General features: G+C 33.9%; 1 protein-coding gene across 1 annotated transcript in view; it reads left to right on the top strand.

The window, feature by feature from the left end:
• The window catches only part of LOC128196618 (uncharacterized), a 37,390-nt gene extending 16,926 nt beyond the window's left edge, over positions 1-20,464 (top strand). Inside the window, exons 2-6 of the mRNA XM_052878105.1 lie at positions 17,856-17,965; positions 18,105-18,151; positions 18,206-18,298; positions 18,382-18,478; positions 20,255-20,464. Coding sequence (XP_052734065.1) covers positions 17,856-17,965; positions 18,105-18,151; positions 18,206-18,298; positions 18,382-18,478; positions 20,255-20,464 — 557 coding nt within the window. The remainder of the gene's footprint in view (positions 1-17,855; positions 17,966-18,104; positions 18,152-18,205; positions 18,299-18,381; positions 18,479-20,254) is intronic.
• The last annotated feature ends 1,249 nt before the right edge of the window (positions 20,465-21,713 follow it).

The following is a 21,713-nucleotide window of genomic DNA, read 5'->3' as shown; positions in this document are numbered from 1 at the left end:
ACAGAAAATTAAAAACCTGGACTTGACCATTGCCTCGCAGAGGGCCAAACTCACAGAACAGAAATTTAAATCCGACCATTGCCACGCAGAGGGTCCATAACAGAAAATTAAAAACCTGGACTTGACCATTGCCTCGCAGAGGGCCAAACTCACAGAACAGAAATTTAAATCCGACCATTGCCACGCAAAGGGTCGATAACAGAAAATTAAAAACCTGGACTTGACCATTGCCTCGCAGAGGGCCAAACTCACAGAACAGAAATTTAAAACCTGGATTTGACCATTGCCTCGCAGAGGGCCAAACTCACAGAACAGAAATTTAAAACCTGGATTTGACCATTGCCTCGCAGAGGGCCAAACTCACAGAACATAAATTTAAATCCGACCATTGCCACGCAGAGGGTCGATAACAGAAAATTAAAAACCTGGACTTGACCATTGCCTCGCAGAGGGCCAAACTCACAGAACAGAAATTTAAAACCTGGATTTGACCATTGCCTCGCAGAGGGCCAAACTCACAGAATAGAAATTTAAATCCGACCATTGCCACGCAGAGGGTCGATAACAGAAAATTAAAACCTGGACTTGACCATTGCCTCGCAGAGGGCCAAGATACCAATGGCAAAAAGTAAAATTGTTTGATTGTTTTGAAATTAAAATTTTGAATTTGTTTTGAAATTTTGAGATGTTGATTTTTTTTTTATTTTTTTATTTTTTTATTTTTTTTTTTTTAGATAGAAATGAGTGTCCATTATTTTTTTTTTGAAATGAGAAGCATGGTTGATGTAAATTTGGAAATTGCAGGAGAAAGCTTTGATGCATGTTGATTTTTTTGCCTTTTTGAAGGAAGGAGATTTGATAAATATTTACGAAAACAAATTCGAAGTTTTTTTTTGAAAATATGTACATGATGCTGACTCTGATGATTTTTTTTTTTTTTTTTTTTTGAAATTTTTGAAATCAATAAACAAAGTGTTGCATTTTTGTACAAGGATTAGGATTTTGCAGCTTTGATATGCAAGAGAAACATGATTGTTGTAAATTTTGAAATTGGAGGGGAAAAATTTGATGCATTTTGATTTTTTTGTCTTTTTGAAAAAAAAGATTTGATGAACATTCACGAGAATGTGTACATGATGTTGACTCTTGATCCGTGATGGAAGATTATGAAACTATGACACTTTTTACTGAGTCAAGTTGTTTTTCTTTGAAATCATCCGGTCTATGAAGATTTAGACTTTTATCATCATTTTTTTTATGGATATCAAATTCTAAAGTTAAATGTTCAAAATGAAGCTTTTGTGCTAGAAATTTCTTGACGAAATATTTGTGCGTACATGCTTGATATCAAGGGTTGGGACAAATATGTGGAAGGATTTGGAGAGTACCGAGTTGGCTACTTGGGCCTCTTACTCCTTAAAACAGTTACAAATGCCAATGTGAGGTAGTATATACTCAGAAGCTACTCTAGCTTGGGGCATGGTAAAAAGATAGGTATGGACAAATGTATCTGTGAATTACGAGGGAATAAATCATGAATCAGGGAGTGAGAATATCATGTGAGATTTACAAATTGCCTCAATTTTGGTGGTGATGGATTTTTGAAGTTCGGGGCGAACCAAGATCATGCGAGGCCCAACAAGGGATGCCCTGAGCTTTGAATATTCACATGCTACTCACAGAGTTATCCCTAGTTTTGGGTAAGAGTCAATTAAGTGAGGTTCAAAAAGAGATTGCCCCCCACTTTGGGTTTACCAATGATAAGATGGACTCAAAATCATACAAAGCCCCAAAGTGTCTGCCCCTGTTTTGAGGGTGGATTTATGAATTTCAGTGCGGCCAAATCTGAGAGTCCCAACAAGGGATGTCCCGGTCTTGGTACGAACTTTGAATATACAGATGAAACAAATGTGAGATTAACAAAGTTGTCCAATATTCTGAATGTGCCGGGCCGAAACATATGAAACTCACATAGTTGCCTTGGTTTTGAAGAACAGGCGAAAAGGTTATGAAAAGCTTACAAAGTTGCCCCAAGTTCGAGACTCGGTGGAAGAGTTTGAATGGGACATGAATTTGTTTCAAAAATTTGTGATGGATATGGAAATGATTGGCTTGAAAGGATTGCCCAAATTGGCTTGATTTTCCTTTGTATAATTTTGATCAATAGGGAGTTCCCTTCTTCTGAGGACATTTATTATTATTTTTTTCATTTTTTTTTACAACTGCATTGTTAGTCATTTTGTCTTATCTCAAAATTAAGCTTTATGAAAATTTAAGCAACCATTATTCAATCTGTGTGGACTTTTATTGGGCTTGTAATGTGGCTTGGGCTGAAAGGTATTGAAAGAAAAGATATAAAGGCCCAATTTTTTTTTTGAACCAAGAGTGACCATCTACACTTTGTATCAGTTATTCGTCAAAATTGTTTTGACTTTCATTGTCATTTCTCAAATTTCATTCTTTGTTTGTCATCACTTTGTGATTCTTTCCGTTTTTGCTTCACTTTTGAGGAATTCTCTTCATTTGATTACTAAGTGTGTTTTTTCCTACAATTTGAGTCGACTTTTATTGTGATGGTAACTCTTGTTTGGGTAAAATTTGAAAAGAAATTTCTTATTGGCTCAAATTTGGTATCAAAGGATATATTTTTTTTTTTTTGGATGAAGAAAGATGGCCACACGTCATTTCAAATTTTGGTTGTTTTATTTTCACAAGATTAATTAGGAGACAAGATTAAATGATCTCAACAAGAGTCATTTTTTTTTGTCATAACGGATTCCAGGATCTCCCAAATGAAAGCCAGTGGAGGTAATGGAAAATCTGCCCCAGTGTAAAACTTTGTGTTTATTATTTGGGCTCAAGAAAATGATTGGGTCAATCTCTTGTTTAATGAAGGTTGAAGGATGATGTTTTCAAGCAATGCACACACAGATATCTCTTAAGAATATGTGACTCAAACATTTGACTACAAGAGATTATGACATCCATTACATTTTTTTTTTTGAAATCTCATAAAATGGATGATTTGCATCGAAAACGATTGACTCAACTTTTGCGTATTTTTTTGGTTTTATGCATGAAGCAAAGTAATATGAAATGAAAATGATGATACTAGTTGAAAAACAGATTTTTTTGGTTTTTTTTTTTGAAAATTGGGCTTTGCGGACCAGCCTGGAAATTGGACTTCGCAGGCCGATATGGGAAATAGGCTTTGTGAGCCATTGTGGAAATTGGGATTTCTTGGCCAATGGAAACTGGGCCTTGCGGGTCAGCATGGAAGATGGGCTTTGCAAGCCAGTATGGGAAATGGGCTTTCTGGGCCAATATGGAATCTGGGCTTTGCGAGTCAGCATGGAAGCTGAGCTTTGCAAGCCAGTATGGGAAATGGCCTTTATGAGCTATTGTGGAAATTGGTACATCTCAGCCAATGTGGAATCTGGGCCTCTTTAGTTCTAAAATTTTTTTGACAACAAATTCCAAGAAAATCATGCATGATAATTTGGAAGAGTGTACTGAAAACACATTGTTAACAATTTGTATCTTCCACAATTATGCTGTTTTTTTATTTGACAAATATATTACTGAAGGAAAATTATGCAATTTACGGAAGGAAATCTTTTTGTATTTTCAAGCTTATGCTGCATTTTATTTTATGAATGAAAAATGTGTTAATGAGGAAAAATTATGAGTTTATTGAAGGAAATATTTTTGTATATTTTTTTTTAATAGAGAACGAGAAATGGACTTAATGAGCTTAGAATTGGACTTTTCTTTTTTACACGGGAAAAATCCAAATCAGATTGGACTTGAGGAGAATTAACATAGAAGGAAGTTGGACTTACCAGGCACATTGACCCAATGGATCAGATGACCTGAGCCGTGAAAGCTTGACACAAGAAGGTGACAAAGAAAACATTTTTTTCATTTTTCATAGTTTATGGAACAAGCTAAAAGAAATTCATTTTTTTTATGAGAGAATTTCACAAGATTGGACTAAAGAAAATCTTGTAACACTACTAGACTCAAAGGGCCCAACACTATTCTTTTTACAACCATGACAAAATCTTCAGACAAGGGTCTGAATTCCTTTATTTTTTTTTTCTCTTTGCACAAATACTTGTTCACACAAATGGAAAGGGAAATTATGAATTGAAAACACGAAATCTACATAAACATGTATTTTTTATTTTTCAGAAATTCAGATGCACTGGTTCAAGAGAAACCACATATGACAACGGGGCCTAATGGGCTCAAAAACTGTTCATCTTTCATTCTCAGATTTTTTTTTTAACTACAAATTCAAAGAAAATGACAACTTGGAAGATTGTACTAAACAGAAAGTGTTCAAAATTATCATTTTGATATATTTTTTTTTTGAGGTCTTGATTGGCTTTTATTTTACATGACTACAAAGAAAAATGGGTCAAACTTTGACCTGAAGCAAATCGAACCAAATGCAAGGCAGTCTCAGCTTAACGGGCCGGACGGACCCAAATGTGAGTGCGACACAGGGAATTGAAAATATTTTTATTTTTTTGTTTTAAAGTGAAGTCTGACATTATGTGAAAATTATGAAACATGATGAGGGAAATGTTTTTTATTTTATTTTATTTATTTATTTGAGAAAACAAAACTAAGGAAAACATTACACTGAAAATGGGCCCAAATGGACTCAACGATAACTATTCCTACTGAAAAAATTGAAACCAAATTTTTTTTTTTTTGACAAATCTCAGAATGATACATTATTCAACAACAAAAATGCGAAAACAAAATATTTTCGACATATTTTCAAAAGAAGTAGACTCGAGAGAAAACCATGAAGGCCATTGGGCCTAATGGGCTCGAGCACTGTTCCCTTTTTTCAATATTTTTTATTTTTAGATTTATTCAGAATGTAGAAGAAGAAGGAATAAAATCAAACAAAATGGTGTGATGTGAAATTACAAACATGCCAAAATAATTCTTCACTCAAATTTATATTTCAGAAGAATTGGGTTCAAAGAAGGCTAACATGACAATGAGGCCCAATGAACCTGAAAAATGTCCTTTATCATGCAAATGAAAAAAACAATTTTGAACATTTCAGATTTTACATCACTTCATTTATTATTTTTGAAAAATTTCCATTTATCATTTTTTTTATTTTGTTTTATTATTATTATTTTTGGTGAAATTGGATCATCTAAGAAGTCTTGAATTGGGCCGGATTGACCCAACAAAACCCTACCCGTTTTCAGATTTTCAATTTTTTTTTTTTGAAAGTTTTCCTTTTTTATTTATGATTTTATTTGGTTCATTTTTTATTGAAAACGGACACAAGAAAAATGCACAATTGAGTCTTAACTAAACAAAAACAATTCTCAAAGCTTAAAAATATGGTTTCAATATGAGTTAATTATATTTGTTTTTTTTTAATTTTTATTCTTAAGAAATATATATATACATGCGGAAAAAATTAATTTTCATTTGAAAGAACAAGTTTTTTTGAAGGATAACAACAATTCGCATTTTATTTATATGAAAAAAAAGATGTATTAGATGATTTATATTGCCCCAACATATTTACAATTTTGATTTTTTTTATTCTTGCGATTCGTTCTTGGTGCTATTGCCCCTGACACACTGCCGTTAATCCTCTTTTTTTTTCTTTTTTTTTTATGAAATCGAGTTAATTTAATTGGGCTTAAACCTACTCCTCTTCCTCTTATTGAACCCCAAATGGAAATACCGCTTCCATCCCATACACAAGCAAGAAAGGCGTTGCCCCAAAAATTAAGAAAGTGTAATTTTTTTGTTTTTTTTTTGAATGATTCCGAGACAAAATTAATTATGAATTCAAACCTTATTTATTTATTTATCAATTTTTTCTTCTTTTTTTTTTCAAAAGAAGCATGACACATTTATAGAAAGAAAAAGACTGACTGACAAACTTGAACAATTAATCTCCCTTTTGTGCCTTATCTAAGGTTGAGTGACTAAAGTTCTAAGGCCAAATATATGCACTCACAAGGATAGCTTCCTAATCCTTAAATCAAGGCCACTAGAGCTATGGCTCTTTTCACTGTTTCTCCACAACAGTCAGAGTAATCAACTAGATGTGGAGACACAAATGAAGAGAACAGCCTCTAGCTGGAGTTCTCACGATAGCCAGACAGGAAGTACATCCCAGAGTGACACCGCTACACAACCCCTCTATTTCTAAGTTGCGCTCAGACCTGGGTATAGGGCCTCACTCATGATATGCATATTGTGTGGAGGGAGATTATAATGTAAAACAACAATTGCAAAAATAAACACAGATAAGTAGAAACAATTATTTCAAACATAAATAAAAAGTAAAAGAAACTCTCATGCAATTATTCCAAATATTAAACATAGATAAAGACAAAGGGAATAAAAACACAAAGAAAAACCACATCGAATTCGCTTATCTAATTAAATGGCCTGACTCTCTGACGTCCCCAGTGGAGTCGCCATCTGTCGCAACCAGAATCGCGACGGGACGACAATCCGAAAAATAAAACGGTTCTGAAAAAGAGATTTGGAGTCGCCACCATAGTTTATTCTGGAAAACTACGGAAAAACCATAAAATGATAAAGCATGGTCTGCAAAAATGAGATTCTTGGTTCGGGAGTCGGTTACATGTAGGGAAGGTATTAGCACCCTACAACGCCTGCCCTAAGGCAGTACCTTTAACTAAATATGCGAATATGATGTGGTTTTCAAAATGTTTAACTATCCCCTAAAATAAAACTTCTAAATAAACAAAATATATTTTTTAGTTTTTTGTGCCCGACAAGGATTGACCTTGCTCCTACGTATTCTCATTTAGAATGAGAAATCAGGGTTACGTAGTTCTTTTAGAAAACTGCTTGAAAATTTGTTTGAAAAATTGTTCAGAAAATGATTTGGATTTTTGGGAGAATGAGCCTGACAAGGACTGGCCTTGCTCCTACGTATCTCCACTTTTGGTGGAGAATCAAGGATCACGTAGTTCTGACCAGAAAGATTGTTTGTTTGCTTGAAAGTGTTGCTGTTTTTGGTTTTTTGAAGATTTTATATTTTTTTGGTATTTTTATGTAATATTTAGATTTTTTGCGTAATGAGTACTAGGCTGATGCGTACGATCGCACGAGCACTCACACGGCTTTTTCTTTGTTTTTATTGTTTTGCGTAATGAGCACTGGGCTGATGCGTACGATCGCACGAGCACTCACACGGTTTTTTCCTTATTTTTTATTGTTTTGCGTAATGAGCACTAGGCTGATGCGTACGATCGCACGAGCACTCACACGACTTTTTTTGTTTATTTTATATTTTGGGTAATGAGTACTAGGCTGATGCGTACGATCGCACGAGTACTCATACCGCTTTTATTACATTACATGTTTTTTACAGTTTTACATTTTTTATTTTCTTTTTATTAAGAAAGAGAGGTGAGTTGAGATATCTATGACATAAAAATATGAAAAAACATAAAGAAAAAAATTTGGTAGAAAACAGGATAAATTTATAGACTAAAAAAATGATCAAAATGCATATATAAATAGAATGAAGAGAAAATGTGTACCTTGTTGAAGATTTGTGTGATGAAATAAAACCTTACTCGTAATAAGTTGTGAGGAGAGATAGATTAATGGTGGAGAAGATGAATTTATAGTAAAAATATGGTATGAAATTTACTATGTTTGAAGGGAATAGGAAACGGTAAAGTGTGAGAGAAAAATGGAGTAGAGTTTTGGGATGGAATGAAGAGATTTTGAGAGAGAAGAGATGGATATTATGTAATTTTTTTTGTGAAGTGAAGAGAATGTAGGTATTTATAGAGTTAAGGATGAAGAAAGTTGATGAATAAAAATAATATAATAAGTTGGTGGAAAATTTAGATGAATTAAAAAAAGGTTAATAGAAAAAGTTAATGTGGAAAATAAGTGAAAGAAATAATATAAAAAGTTTGTGGAAAAATTAGGTGAAATAAAATATAGTGAATAGTAAAAGTTAATGTGGAAAATAAGTGAAAGAAATAATATAAAAAGTTGGTGGAGAAATTAGGTGTGGAAATTAAGTGAAAGAAATAATATAAAAAGGTGGTGGAGAAATTAGGTATGGAAATTAAGTGAAAGAAATAATATAAAAAGTTGGTGGAGAAAGTAGGTAAAATAAAATATAGTGAATAGTAAAAGTTAATGTGGAAAATAAGTGAAAGAAATAATATAAAAAGTGGGTGGAAAAATAAGGTGGAGAAAAATGGATAATAAAAAATGTTGATGGAGAAGATATAATTAAAAAAAGTAAGTGGAATAATTAGAAAAGTTGATATATAAAATTAATATGGAAATGATGTGAAAAAAGTAAATGAAAAAGGTAGATGATGTGGAGGGTGAGGTGGATGATGATGTGGAGAATGGGGTGTGATAAGAAAAGATGGGTGGTGAGGAAGTAAAAAAATGAGATTATTTTGGGCCATTGGATTGAGTGTTTAAAAGAAAACTTGGGGGTGCAAAAAGTAAAATAAATAGTATTTTTCATTTTTTTTTTGGTGTTTTTTTTTATTTATTTATTTTATACTCATGATGCAAATAAAATAAATCTACTAGTCAATCCGGACGAAATTGGGTGTTGACAAATGCAATGCAGTCTAAACACTTGCAAGTGTTTTTCTCTTTTCTCTTTCTCTCTTTCTTACAATCAGTAAGAAATATAACAATGAAGCTCGAGAGCATTTTTTTTCTTCTCTTCTTTTCTTTTCATTTCTTTTTCTGCTCTTATGTATTATTTTTCTTGAGGTTTTTCTTTTCTCTTTTGAACGGTTCTTAGGATGAATATTTCGATGTATGCTATCCTTTTGATTCTTCATTTAAAAGCTCTTATATTTATAAGCTTTTTGCATAAATGTTCGTTAGAATAAGCTCTTGGTCTTGATTCTTGTGCTTTGTCTTTCTTTGTGAACAATAGCCGTTTGATAAAGTCTACTTTTCAAAACAGACATGCTTCTTCAGTACTTTGCTCAAAGTAGGTTGTATGTTCTTTTACACATGGCTTCGAGTGAAAAACATTCTTTAAATATCCTTTTCGTCTTTAATGTCCGCTTTTGATATTTTGATTTGAAGTTTATGAATGCATATAGAATAACTCATCTGCAAAGAATAGAGTAGATTGGTCATGCAACAAATATGTCTTTGCTTATCACTTTAATTGTTTTTGAATGTTGAATATTTATTGTCATTTAATGCTTGCTCAAAACAACAAAGTAGTTTTTGATTTCCTACCATTAAGGTAGCATTTAACAGTTAAGCTTTACTTCTAAGATACCAAGTGTTGATTAGACTTCATTGTCTGACGAAGTAATGTTTTAGCTCATGGTATTGTTTAAACAGAGTAAACGCATCTTTTGGTTTAAAGAACATACCGATGATCAATGATCCATCGGTAAGTTAAAACATGAATACCTTTTTCGATGGAATATTCCTTTGGTAAATACAAAACAACTGCCTGTCAAGAAAATTGCTGGTAACTAACATTTACCGAAGAACAATGGGTCGTCAGTAATAATCCATCGATATTAAGCGAGTTTCCTATAGTGAACAATTATTGCAAGGTCAATAATTTGTTGCTCTCGAAATAGTCGGTAGTGAAGCCGAGTCGTTGAAAAATTTCTTAGCAAACATTCAACTAAGAATGAAACCAACCACATCTACATCAATACATTAAGATTTCCAATCAACAATAACTATAACTAAAAATAAGAATTACAATGGAAATAACAAACATACAATTGAGACATAATTTGGTGAAACAACTATTAAGTGGAACAATTTCAATTGACTATGTGAAGTCAAAACAAAATCTAGCAAATTTTCTGACAAAAAAGTTGGAAGAAACATGATTTTAGAAACATTGAGGGGAATATGAACTAAGCCACTTCCAAACCAACAAGTGACAATAACCTAACCTCTATGATTAGAGATTCCATGAATAAGGTTCATATGGTTAAAAATAAGTCACTTGTTAGTTATAATAACTAACAAGTGACAATAACCTAACCTCTATGATTAGAGATTCCATGAATAAGGTTCATATGGTTAAAAACAAGTCACTTGTTAGTTATAATAACATTAAATTGATTTCAAATCCATTATGTTGATTACTATGATATGTGTGACAGGGCTACAGATTACATTATTAAGATGTTAAACTTTGTAATTAAAATTCTATGTGCACTAGTGCAGTAAGGGGAAATGACAGTGGTTATTTTCACATATAGATTGCGGTTCTGCAACCAAAGCATATACAGGCGAGGCAAAAAGGGGTAAGTCTTTTGCCTCGGTTCATACAGAACCGAAGTATTAGCATGTTTTATTTTTTTTTTAAGACTTTAGGCCTTTATTCGAATAGAGAAAGGATGAACGACCAAGGATGAAGAACAACCAAAGACAGCGGAAACTGGTGGATGCAGCCGCAAACAACAAGTACGCTAGAGGAGGCGAGATGACGGTGTCGAGGCAGTGGAAAGGACTACACGACGAAATGACGGTGGCGACGCAGCGGTGCGATGATAAAGCAGTGGTGGTGCATGAGGGAGACGACACCACGACGAAACGGTAGCGATGCAGTGGTGGTGTAGACGCGAAGGAGACAACACCGCAACGAGACGATTGTGGCGTTGCAATGGTGGAGCAACGACGGTGCAGCGGTGGAGCAGCGGCGGTGCATTGAGGAACTTCTTTGGAGGCGCAAAAGAGAAGTGGAAGAAGATTGCGCATGAAAATGCGTTCGCGTTTAGGGTTCTGAATTTGAACTTACGCAGAGGCTATTACCTCAGTTAAGTAAAAGAACCGAGGCGTATACTCCTCAGAAAATATTGAAAAAAAATCAAAATGCCAAATTTAAAATTATTTCACACTATATGCATTGATTCATGGTTAAATCGATGCAGAAAGGACCTACGCCATCGGTTCTACTAAGAACCGAGGCAGTATGTCCTATTTCGAAAAGCTTGTCACGTGAAAAGACTGATTTGCATGGGGAGACAGAGTTTTCTACCTCGGTTGATCAAAGAACCGAGGTAGTATACCCCTTTAGGCATCAATTCCTAGGCAACCAAGGCATATAGTTTTGCTAAAATTATGAAAATGTCACTGTGCTTTGATACATTTCGGTTTTTATATAACCGAAGCGTATATGGCGCGTTAAAAACCACTTTTTTTACTAGTGGTGGTGTAAGAATTTTAGTTTAAACAAAGTTTTTAATGATTTTATATACCGTATGGGTGGTGTATGATTTGGAACATACACTTGATGAAATCACCTATATGAGTGTCAAGTGTATTGGAAATCCAAGTGTGAATCTAAGTCGCACATTGAATATAAATGAGAAAGTGGAGAATCATATAAGGATGAAGGCTCATTAACCAATTACTTTAAGATTTTGGGTATAGAGTGGAGTCAATTCCTTATGTGCTTGGACTTAGATCTCATTATTGTTATGTTTCCCTAGTGAACTTCCTCCTTGATAATAAGTGGTATTAGAGTCGATGGTTAGTCTTGTATGAGATTTTGGCATGATCTCTAGAGTGCTCATGAACACCAAGCATTCGCATGGCTTAATAAACATAGTACAATGATAACAAGAATTGTGGGGATGTATTATGATTTGTAAACCGCTAACACACACCAAGTGTTTTAGTTCATATAATTTTCGATTCAAACTACACTATGTGTTAAGTTTCACTCATATGGTTTATGTTTTCTCTTCTTTCTTTTCTTATCTTTCACAACATGTGAGGGATTGTTGTGAAAGTAGAGTATCACAAAAGATAACTCTACAGTTTTGTGCCTCTTTCACAATAAGTTTTTTTTACCTTATTTTCATTTGATTTTTGTTTGCTCTTCTCACCATGTGCATAACAGATCATTAAACAACACTTCATGTGGTCCAAATCACGAAGGGCGTTGAGAGCGTTTGATCGGTTGAATGGTTGGTTGCTCTTCCTCCATAAGACATGGCTTCGTCTTTAGTTGCGGATATGTTGTGCAGCTTTTGCCACAAAGTGTAGTATCTTATCTGCAAGTCATGGCATTTTGGCCCATCATCATGGCCTCCTTAATTTATATATAATGCTTGATCCTTCCTCCAAAAACACACACTTTCACGCTTTCATTTTTCTCCTCTCTTTCATTCTCTTTTCTCTTATATTCGCTTTTTTAAACCGTTCAATGTAGTCCTAAAGATTGTAATTTGTGTTCAATTTAGTCTTTTTTGCAAACATTGTTTAAATCATTAACGGTCAACTGTCTATTGTGCAATCAGTGAATCAGTCAAAAATTGGGACCATCAAATTAGGACCATATTTCTTTTATTGAATTATGGGTTTTTTTTGTTTATATCTTTTAGAATTCCTTACTAGTTTTGAGATTCTCAAAAAATTTGATATGTTCTCGGTTGAATCCTAGGAAACTCACACAACAAACTAAAGATAAGTCCTTAAGAATAATGAATATACATGCTTTGAGAAATTTGTTTTTTGTTTGTGATATAGTAAGCTAATAATTAAAAAAAGTATTCCATATACACAAAACTTACATGTTGCATACAAATTTTAAGGAAAAAAAAATTCATAATGCATATAAACTGGTTTCAATCATAACTTTGATTTTATACATTAAACTAAAGTGATTTTTAATTAAAGATGAACGACAGTATGAAAAAGGTACTCGTGGATGAGAATTCTTCCACTGGAGGGGGAGTGTACCAATATGCAAGGGACTCATCCTTGGGTGGAGATTGTTGGGAATCCAAGAGTAAGTCTAAATCTCACATTGGATAGAAATGAAAAAGTGGAGCACCACATGTGAGTCCCATAAGGATGAAGACCCATTAACTCACTGCCTTAAGGTTTTGGATAGAGAGTTGTTTCAATTCCTTATATGGTTAGACTCATTTATCATTATTGTCGGGCTCATGAACACCGAGAGTGCACATGACCTAATAAGCACAACACAACGATAATTTTGACTTTCATTTTAAATTCATTTTAAGATATAATATAATCGTCGTTTTTAAATTAATTAGTTGAAATAATTTTTTAAAATAAATATTAAATTACAATTACATTTGCCGAAAATAGAATATGGAGAAAAAGTATGTTATTCAAAAGATTTTTTGCTTTCCATATTTTCAATTAATTTTATAAAGGTTTAAATACTAATTTAGTTTTTATTTTTTTTTAATTTGTTCAATTTTATCCCAATATATTTTCTTAAACAACAAAATTTTAAATTTTGACAATTTAGTATTTTTTTAACACCATTTAAATAGTTAATAACATAATGACGGAACAAATAGTCTATCGTGGATACCGTGTCTACTCCATCTTCTCATCGTTCTCTATGGCTTCCGACACCCATCATTCACCATCCCCACATACCTGGTGTTTGTCTTTGTTAAGAAGAAGGGATAATTTGGTATTTTTTTAGTGATATTTTGTTCTTAATTCTGAGTTATATGTTCATTTCATTTACTTATAGTATTTTCCTTGGATGTTTAGAAAATAGAGATTAATAAGAATATTGAGTGAGACAAAATGTGAAAGATAACTCATAAGAGAAAAAATAGTAACTATGTGAATAACAAAACTATGAAGATTGAGTGTGCGCGCGCGTGTGTACTATGTAGCATGTGTGTGCGCTTGTGTGTTTATATGTGTACTATGTAGCATGTGTGTGTACTCTATAGCATGTGTATTCTAGAATTTGTATTACAATACTTCTATATTTAGGATTTTCTATATTCTTATGTAATTTCCATTATACTATAAGAAGTACAAGAAAACTTCAATGCTTTTTTTCATTCCAACCACCTAACTTGCATCTTGCGTGTGACATCTTGAATAATCTCCGTATCATTTTGTATGATTGAATTTAGACATTTAAACTTAGAAAGTTGTGATGTGACATCTCTCAGTTTTACTTAATGAAAGGGCCATAAAATAGGAGGGGTGGAAGTGGAACAAAGTCTATAGTGCAGTTTGATTTATCTGGGATTACAAATTTTTCCTTCATCATCTTTTTCCATATATAATTCTTCCTCCATCTCATCAACTTGTTTTTCTTACACTGCATCTCACTTGTAGTTTGAGAATAAATTACATGAAAACATTTGACAATGATTCACCTCAGTTGAAGAAGCAGAAGTCCATTTTTCAGTCATGCACTGTACTAATTTTTCTCTAATTAACACTAACAACTTTTTGGTAAACTGAATTTCGTAATTAAAATAGTTTAACTATGTTTGAAGTTTTATACAGTTGAGGAATAATTGAGAGTGTGGATGGAAGTTGTTTGCTTGTATTTAGTAGAGCTGATTTGTGCAGAGATGTAAAGGAGGGAAAGGCTGAAGTTATTACTTTGTCACTGATCACGGTCTTTCCTTTTGAAGGCCCACATCTGACAGTTAACGGAGGATCATATTGTTTATAAACCTCTGACAATCTGAATGAATTGCCGAGCTAGGTAGCGCTAGCTTGTAACCCTAGCGGGAGCATTAAGGTGATGGAACTCGCACTGTTAGACTGAGTGTGGTGCCTGTGGTAGCCTGCTTTCCACTCTTAAAAGAAGTGGTATCTCCTCCGTTTTCGGAGTAGAGAAGGTCTCCTCTGTTATCGGAGTAGAGACGTTGATGAGGGATGGGATGACCCATTGCTGTGTTACATCAAACAACAAACGAGGGCATTGAATTAAACCAGGATGGTGCGGCTAGTTCTGGTCAGCTGCCCTTGACCGACCAGCAGAGCTGGTTCTGCTATCCCGCTCTAAAGCGGTGTAGGCAAAATGCCAAATATCTCGCTCTAAGCGAGGTAGGCAAAATTAAAGCGGCAGCTTTGAATTCACCACCATTGAGGTCTTCAAAAACACAGTGCTTGGACCATCACCTTTTTATATTTTAAGCCTACCCCTTTCACTAGATTAAGAAATTTTGATTGTAGCGATAATAGAACACTTGAAACTAAAAATCTTATCCAAATCACAATTTTATACTACATGCATTCAAACTTAAACTAATATAAAACTATTGTAACGGTTTAAAAAATTAACAGTAAAAAGTCTGACTTCTAAAAATCTATTCTGCATGAGAAAGTTTTAGTATAGCTAACTGTACAAAATTAAAAGAAGTTTAATAAAAAAAATATATTGTCTTTATTTTATGAACCACTAATAGGAAAAAAATTAATGCATGGACTTAAACAACAATTTAGACATTATATGGATCATATTCAAATATATAAATACCTAACGTGGAAACAAAACTCCATGACAAATGCAAAAGAATTGGATAAGGGTCCTATGTTCACACTGTCTTAACATAACAGTGGGTTGCTTAAACTTTGGATGACTTACTCTTAAGTATGAAAGGGAGTAACAGGCTGCTGCACTGTGAAAAGTGGTCAATGAACATTATGCTTGAATCATCTACTCATTTTTTTTCCTTATGAAAGCATGAATATTTGAAATAGAGCAAACTATCTTTCATTGCAATATCTAGTATTGTATCTATGAAAAAAGACTGCAAAATAAGAATTAACATTATAAATTATTTTAACGGTTACATCACACTACAACGTAAATTAGTAAATAGTTAAAATACCACAGGTCTTTCCTTTTCACGTCCTACATTGAATAGTGAACGGAAGATATAGTGTTTATAAAGCTTTCACATACCACAAGGAGTGCCGAGCTAGGTCATGGTGGTTTGTAACCCTAACAGAGGTATTAAGGTGTTAGAACTTGTATTATAAGACTGAGTGTGTCAAGGACGACTTTCTTCTACTTCAAATGAAGTTTGTGTCTCTTGAATAATCAACCCAAAGGTTGAAGAGGGAAAGAAACATTAGTTGTTTTCCCAAACCCTAGATATCAATGATTAAGTCAGAAAGAATCTAAACACAAAGGTATTGAATGCAGTAATCAATGTAACCAACTACCTTACTTGAAGTTTCTTTTTACTTGAAATTTTACTTACCATCAACCTAATCAAAACCCAATCATATCTTAACACAATTATTGAGCTAGTTTATGTTAATATACTTTTAAATTGGTTTAATCGCGCTAATCTTTTAAATGATTGGTCCAAACTATACATTGGTCTCCTAAGCTCGAGCAGTTTGAAGATTGTTAAAAGAATTGTTCTTTAAGTGTTGTTCAAGAGTTCGCTTCTATCTCTCAATAATGTCTGCCGAATTGTCTTGTTTGAAAATTGACTGTTGGAGGCTAAGAGCTAGGATGCCTTGGAATGTTCGTTGTCAATTCTAACAAGGGAGGTGAAACTTCAGGTATTTTCGATCGTTAGATGCGAGTAGATCTTACAATTCAGAAAGCCTGACAGTTGGACTACCCATTTCTATAAATAGTGGTGGGGTTGAAACATCATTTTTATGTTTTTTTTCTTTAGTGCTCTGCTTTTGCTGATTTAGTTTTATGGTAATAATAATGTCTGTCACATAAAGTTGAAGCTGGTTGAGTATCGCTAGTGTCGATGTCTCCTCAGGATAATACAAGGGAAACTTCAGCCAGTCTTTATCAAGGGATCATGTTTTATAACTCTACGAGACAAGGAGAAAAACAACAAATTTCAATTTTTGGTATTTTATAAAGTATGAACTATGAACGTGTAGTGTAATATCAATAACAAACAACAATAACAAACAAAAAACAAGTTCAATCAAACAACAACAAACAAGTCAAACCAAACAATAACAATAAACAAGTTCAACAAAAAAAAACAACAAACAAGTTCAACAAATAAGTTCTTCAAAACGAAAACGAAATCTAACCTTCAAAAGGTGAGTTCATCGAAATAAAGTATTGCCACCAGTGAGAGAGAAAGCAGAATGCGCCTATGAAGAACAAGAACACAAAAATTATCGGGCAAAACAAACGAAAATCATACCTAAAGTAGTTAATTAAGATAAAGTAAAGAGAAGAGGGTATCGAGCGCTAAGAGAAGAGTTATAACAAATGAAAGAAAGATTACATGTGATAGTCATCAAACTTCGTTCTAGAAAAGTTTGAGCAGAGAAGAGGATACTGTACGTTAAGATAAAGTGAATGAATTTTCAATCACCCACTCAAATTTTTATTGAATTCACTAACCTTTTAACGTCTAACAATAGAGCATTCGACGTTTTATATCCTTTTGACGTCTAATTCTAGGGAATTCGACGTGATACGTAAATATATTTTCACCTTCGCGCCAAGCATTTTCGCAAAATTTACCCAATATAACAAATTGACGTCGAATTACAACTCTAAACGACGTTTAATAATTTCATTTATTTACAAAAATGCCACCGATCATTTTTAATGTGACGTTATACGTTATTTTTGCATAACTTGAACCCTATATACGAAGCAACAAATAGCTTGAAAAGCCACTTCTCTAACTAGCTTATTAGAGACACCCATTGTGAAGCTTTCCTTACCATGGAATACGCGTTCGTTCCCTTTGCATACATTCAAATTGAAAACATAGTCCTAACTATTGTTGCCAACTACAAGAAAATTGTGAATTACCTACTGATATTTACATATGGATTTGAATTTGTATGGATTTTACATATGGATTTGCAAAAATGAGTTACATACATATTTTTCTGTATGTAACGAGAAAAAGATTTTCTACTCATCTTCCATATATAAAATATCTATATAACTTTAACGTGTTTGAGCGGGAATATTTGCGAATGACAGAATCTGTATGCAAAAAAAAATCTGAAGGATTTATCTTCACGCATAATTCAAAGCTAATTCACTTCCACTGGTTTCAATTCTTCACTTTGGTTGCCCTCTCGAAAAGCCTTTGAAGCATTGGCGTCGTCTTCGTCGTGGTCTTTGTGGCTCACATTAGAGCCGCTCTCTGTTCTCTATCGCTCGCATCGTGTTGTTTATCAAAGGAGAATGGATTTGGTAGTTGACTTCTGAATGCGATGAGAAATTGAAGGTTGGAGTGAGTTTTGTTTAATGTTGGTTTGTGTTTGTATTTATATTGACCCAACTTTGCTCTTTTTTCTTAAAATTTTGAAAATCGCAATTTCAAAAACCCTAGGTTGGTTTGTTCGAATCAGTTGGAGGTCCAATCGCCTTCTACACCAGGTAAGTATGAATTGGTTAGAATTGGGTTTGTTTTAATTGGATGTATACTATTAGGAGAGCACATGGTTTTAATCCCATCACTGATGTTCAAATGGAGTGGTCCCTTTGGACTCGTGACATTGAGGAGGAGATACTTCCTCTTTGCAGGTAAGTTCAACTTCTTCTCCAGTTCTAGAATTTACACACCAACTAATTACATGAAAAGTGATAAAAAAATGTATTTGATACAGGGAGCTTGGCATTCAAATTCTGCCATACAACCCTCTTAGTCCAAGTTTCTTTAGTGGAAAAGGAGTTTTGAAAACTGTGTCAACTGTTAGCTCCCTGGTATAATAATTATCAATATTCTTCATCTTTGATTATGTGCTCATCAAAACGCAAATACTTGAACGAAACCAATGATTTTGCACATAAAAAATACTTCACTTAAAAAGAAAATGTTAAAATGAACATGGGTATATGATGAATATTTGTTTCACTTATCAGGTGACACATCCACGCTTCTAAACTGAATATTTTAAGATGAGTATATTTGTTTCACTACATATATGTGGGTGCCTTGTTTTATGGGATTGTTGTGACTATGTTCAATGGATTTGTTGAACTTTTCATGGTTGTTTCAAGGCTTCCTGTTTTCTATAAACAAAGGGATTAAGTTTTTTTCCCTTCATGGGTATATGCTCTTCTTGCATGGATCCTAAAATTCCCTTTGACTTCATGTTTTCTATTGTTTAATTTTATATTTGAATCCTAATAATAACTAATAGAGTATTTATATTTTAGCTTAATGCAGATTGTTTAGGCAATACCTTGTTCTTTCATTAGTAAATCAGATGGCTTCGACACTATTCAGATTGATTGCAACAGTTGAAAGGGAAATGAAAGTAGTTCTAACACTGGGTCATTTACACTGGCCATCCTTTTTTCTATGAGTGGTTTTGTCCTATCAAAAGGTATCAAGGATATAGAACTAAACATTCCTAAGCTTTATCACTTTATGTTCTATACTAACAATGAAGAAAGGAGACTAACAAATAACTAGATTCAGACAAAATTTGATGGCAATGAAGAAAGTTGTCTCAACAAGCTTTGTCATTATCTCTTACCTTGTCCTTTTTCCTACTACTATACTATATATTCATTTCCATATTGGGTTTGCACATAGACAGAGGATTGGTAATCTTGAGTGATGTGTTTCCATGTAGTTGTTACCGTTAACCTTGAACTTTTTCATATTAAATATGTGTAGTCAAGATTGTATCTAAATTGGTAAAGAATTAAACTGCTAATAATGAGCTCTATATCAAAATACAAAAATCTGTCTTTTTGTTATAGGAGATGTATTCACAAGTTGGGTCCCACTTTTGTGAATTTCAATGCCACAATCTTCCTTCATCACTGGTAGCATTAAATTTTATTTTAATGTTGTTCTCGTGCATGTCTATGTTTCACTTCTGTAATTTAGATATTGAAGATCCTTTAACATTTTCATATCACTCATTATGAGATTTAGTTTTCCTTTTTCTTGGAATTACAATGATTTTAGGTGAAAGCTATAAATGCCAGATGTCAGAAACCGTGATTGACGTGATAGAGATTGACATGGTGTATTTTAGGAAGTTTTATATTTGATGTGCTGTATTTTTTGTAACAATTATGTGATGCCTTTATTAGGTTCATTTATGTTTGATTGATCCCGTAATCACAAGGATCTATCCCTTAGAATTAGCAGTCCATATTTCCTAAAATATGATGCAGACTTATGTATTTATATAGAGGTTATTAACCTCTTAATGATTATAAGAAAGAATTCTATTCCTTCTAAATTTGAGATGGTATCAGAGCTCTGAATCCTTGGGAGTCTCTGACCGTGCCGTTAAACCTAAACCGCACCCTTCATTGTTGCTCAACCTTTAACCTAAATTGCAACCTTCATTGCTACGCCACCTTTAGGCCTTGTTACAAGCCTTCATTGCAGCGCAACCCTCTCTACCTTGATCGCACCTGGGTATGGCTAAAGTCGTGAATCTGGAGACGGGGGACAGACCCTAGACTGCTAGAGAACTGTAGAATGTTCATTCCGCTTATCGGTTAAATGGGAAGAACTACCTCAAATGGTCTCAAATCATTAAGACCATCTTGAAAGGGAAAGGGAAGATCAGTCACCTGACGGGTGATGCATCTGATGAGACTGATCCCAAATTCAAATCATGGGATGAAGAAGACTCCATGATCATGGCGTGGCTGTGGAATTCAACGGTCCCAGAAATTAGTGATACCTGCATGTTTCTGAAATCAGCAAAGGAAATTTAGGAGGCAGTCGAACAAACTTACTCTAAGGCTAAGGATGCTGTCCAAATTTATGATGTAAAAGTGAAAACCGTGGCTGCCAAACAAGGAAACAAATCCATTATAGAATATGCCAATTCTGGTAAGTTTTCACTTTTGTTTGGGCTCAATGTTTCAGATACATCATTTACACATTACTGGATATTAGACTCTGGAGCCACTGACCATATGACCCCCTACCCAAATACTTCTCCACATATTCCCCATGTCCTAGCAACAAGAAAATTTCCAAAGCAGATGGAACCCTCATAACTGCAGCCGGACAAGGAGACGTCCAAATAAGTCCATCTATGACTTTAAAAAATGTCCTTCATGTCCCTAAACTATCTACCAACCTGATTTCTATACAAAAACTCACCAAAGATCTTTCATGTAATGTTGTTTTTTATAGCAACACTTGTATATTGCAGGACAAGAATTCGGGGAGGACAATTGGACATGCTAGAGAATGGAATGGCCTACATTACATGAAAGATTCTAATCTTTCTAACAAGAGTCTCATCTCTAAATCCACCATGACCAACAAAGAGAAAGCTCAACTTTATCATTGCCGGCTAGGAAATCCGTCATTTCGAGTTATAAAATTTCTTTTCCCTTCCTTATTTAAAAATTTAAATGTGGAGAGTCTCCATTATGAGGTGTGTGAGTTTGCGAAACACAAACGTGTACCTTTTCCCATTAGCAACAAGATGAGTCCTTTCCCGTTTTCTCTTGTTCACATTGATGTATGGGGTCCTGCATATGTTCCTAATATTTCAGTTGCAAAATGGTTTTTAACATTCATTGATTATTGTACCCGGGTGACTTGGGGTTTTGTATTGAAACAAAAATTTGAAGTTAGCTCTGTGTTTGTCCAGTTTGTCTCAATGATTAAAAATCAATTTGGGGTCAGTATAAAAAGAATTAGGTCCGACAATGCGAAGGACTACTTTAATCTTGTACTAAACTATTTTTGCCAAAAGGAAATGAGTCCTCATGTGTGAACACACCCCAACAGAATGGGATTGCAGAAAGGAAAAATGGTCACCTTTTAGATCAAACTAGAGCTTTGCTTTTTCAAAATCATGTTCCTAAGAGATTTTGGGGGGGAAGCCCTTCTTACTGCCACCTACCTAATCAATAGGTTACCTACTAAAGTTTTAAACTCAAAAAGTCCCATGGAAGTTTCATCCTCATTCTACCCACACTTAGACCCTACAAATAAACTCCAATG

The sequence above is a fragment of the Vigna angularis genome, chromosome 5, assembly GCF_016808095.1.
Source record: "Vigna angularis cultivar LongXiaoDou No.4 chromosome 5, ASM1680809v1, whole genome shotgun sequence".
NCBI classification, from domain to species: Eukaryota; Viridiplantae; Streptophyta; class Magnoliopsida; order Fabales; family Fabaceae; genus Vigna; species Vigna angularis.
Note: the sequence above shows the minus strand (reverse complement) of the source record. Positions and strands in the feature narration are given on the sequence as shown.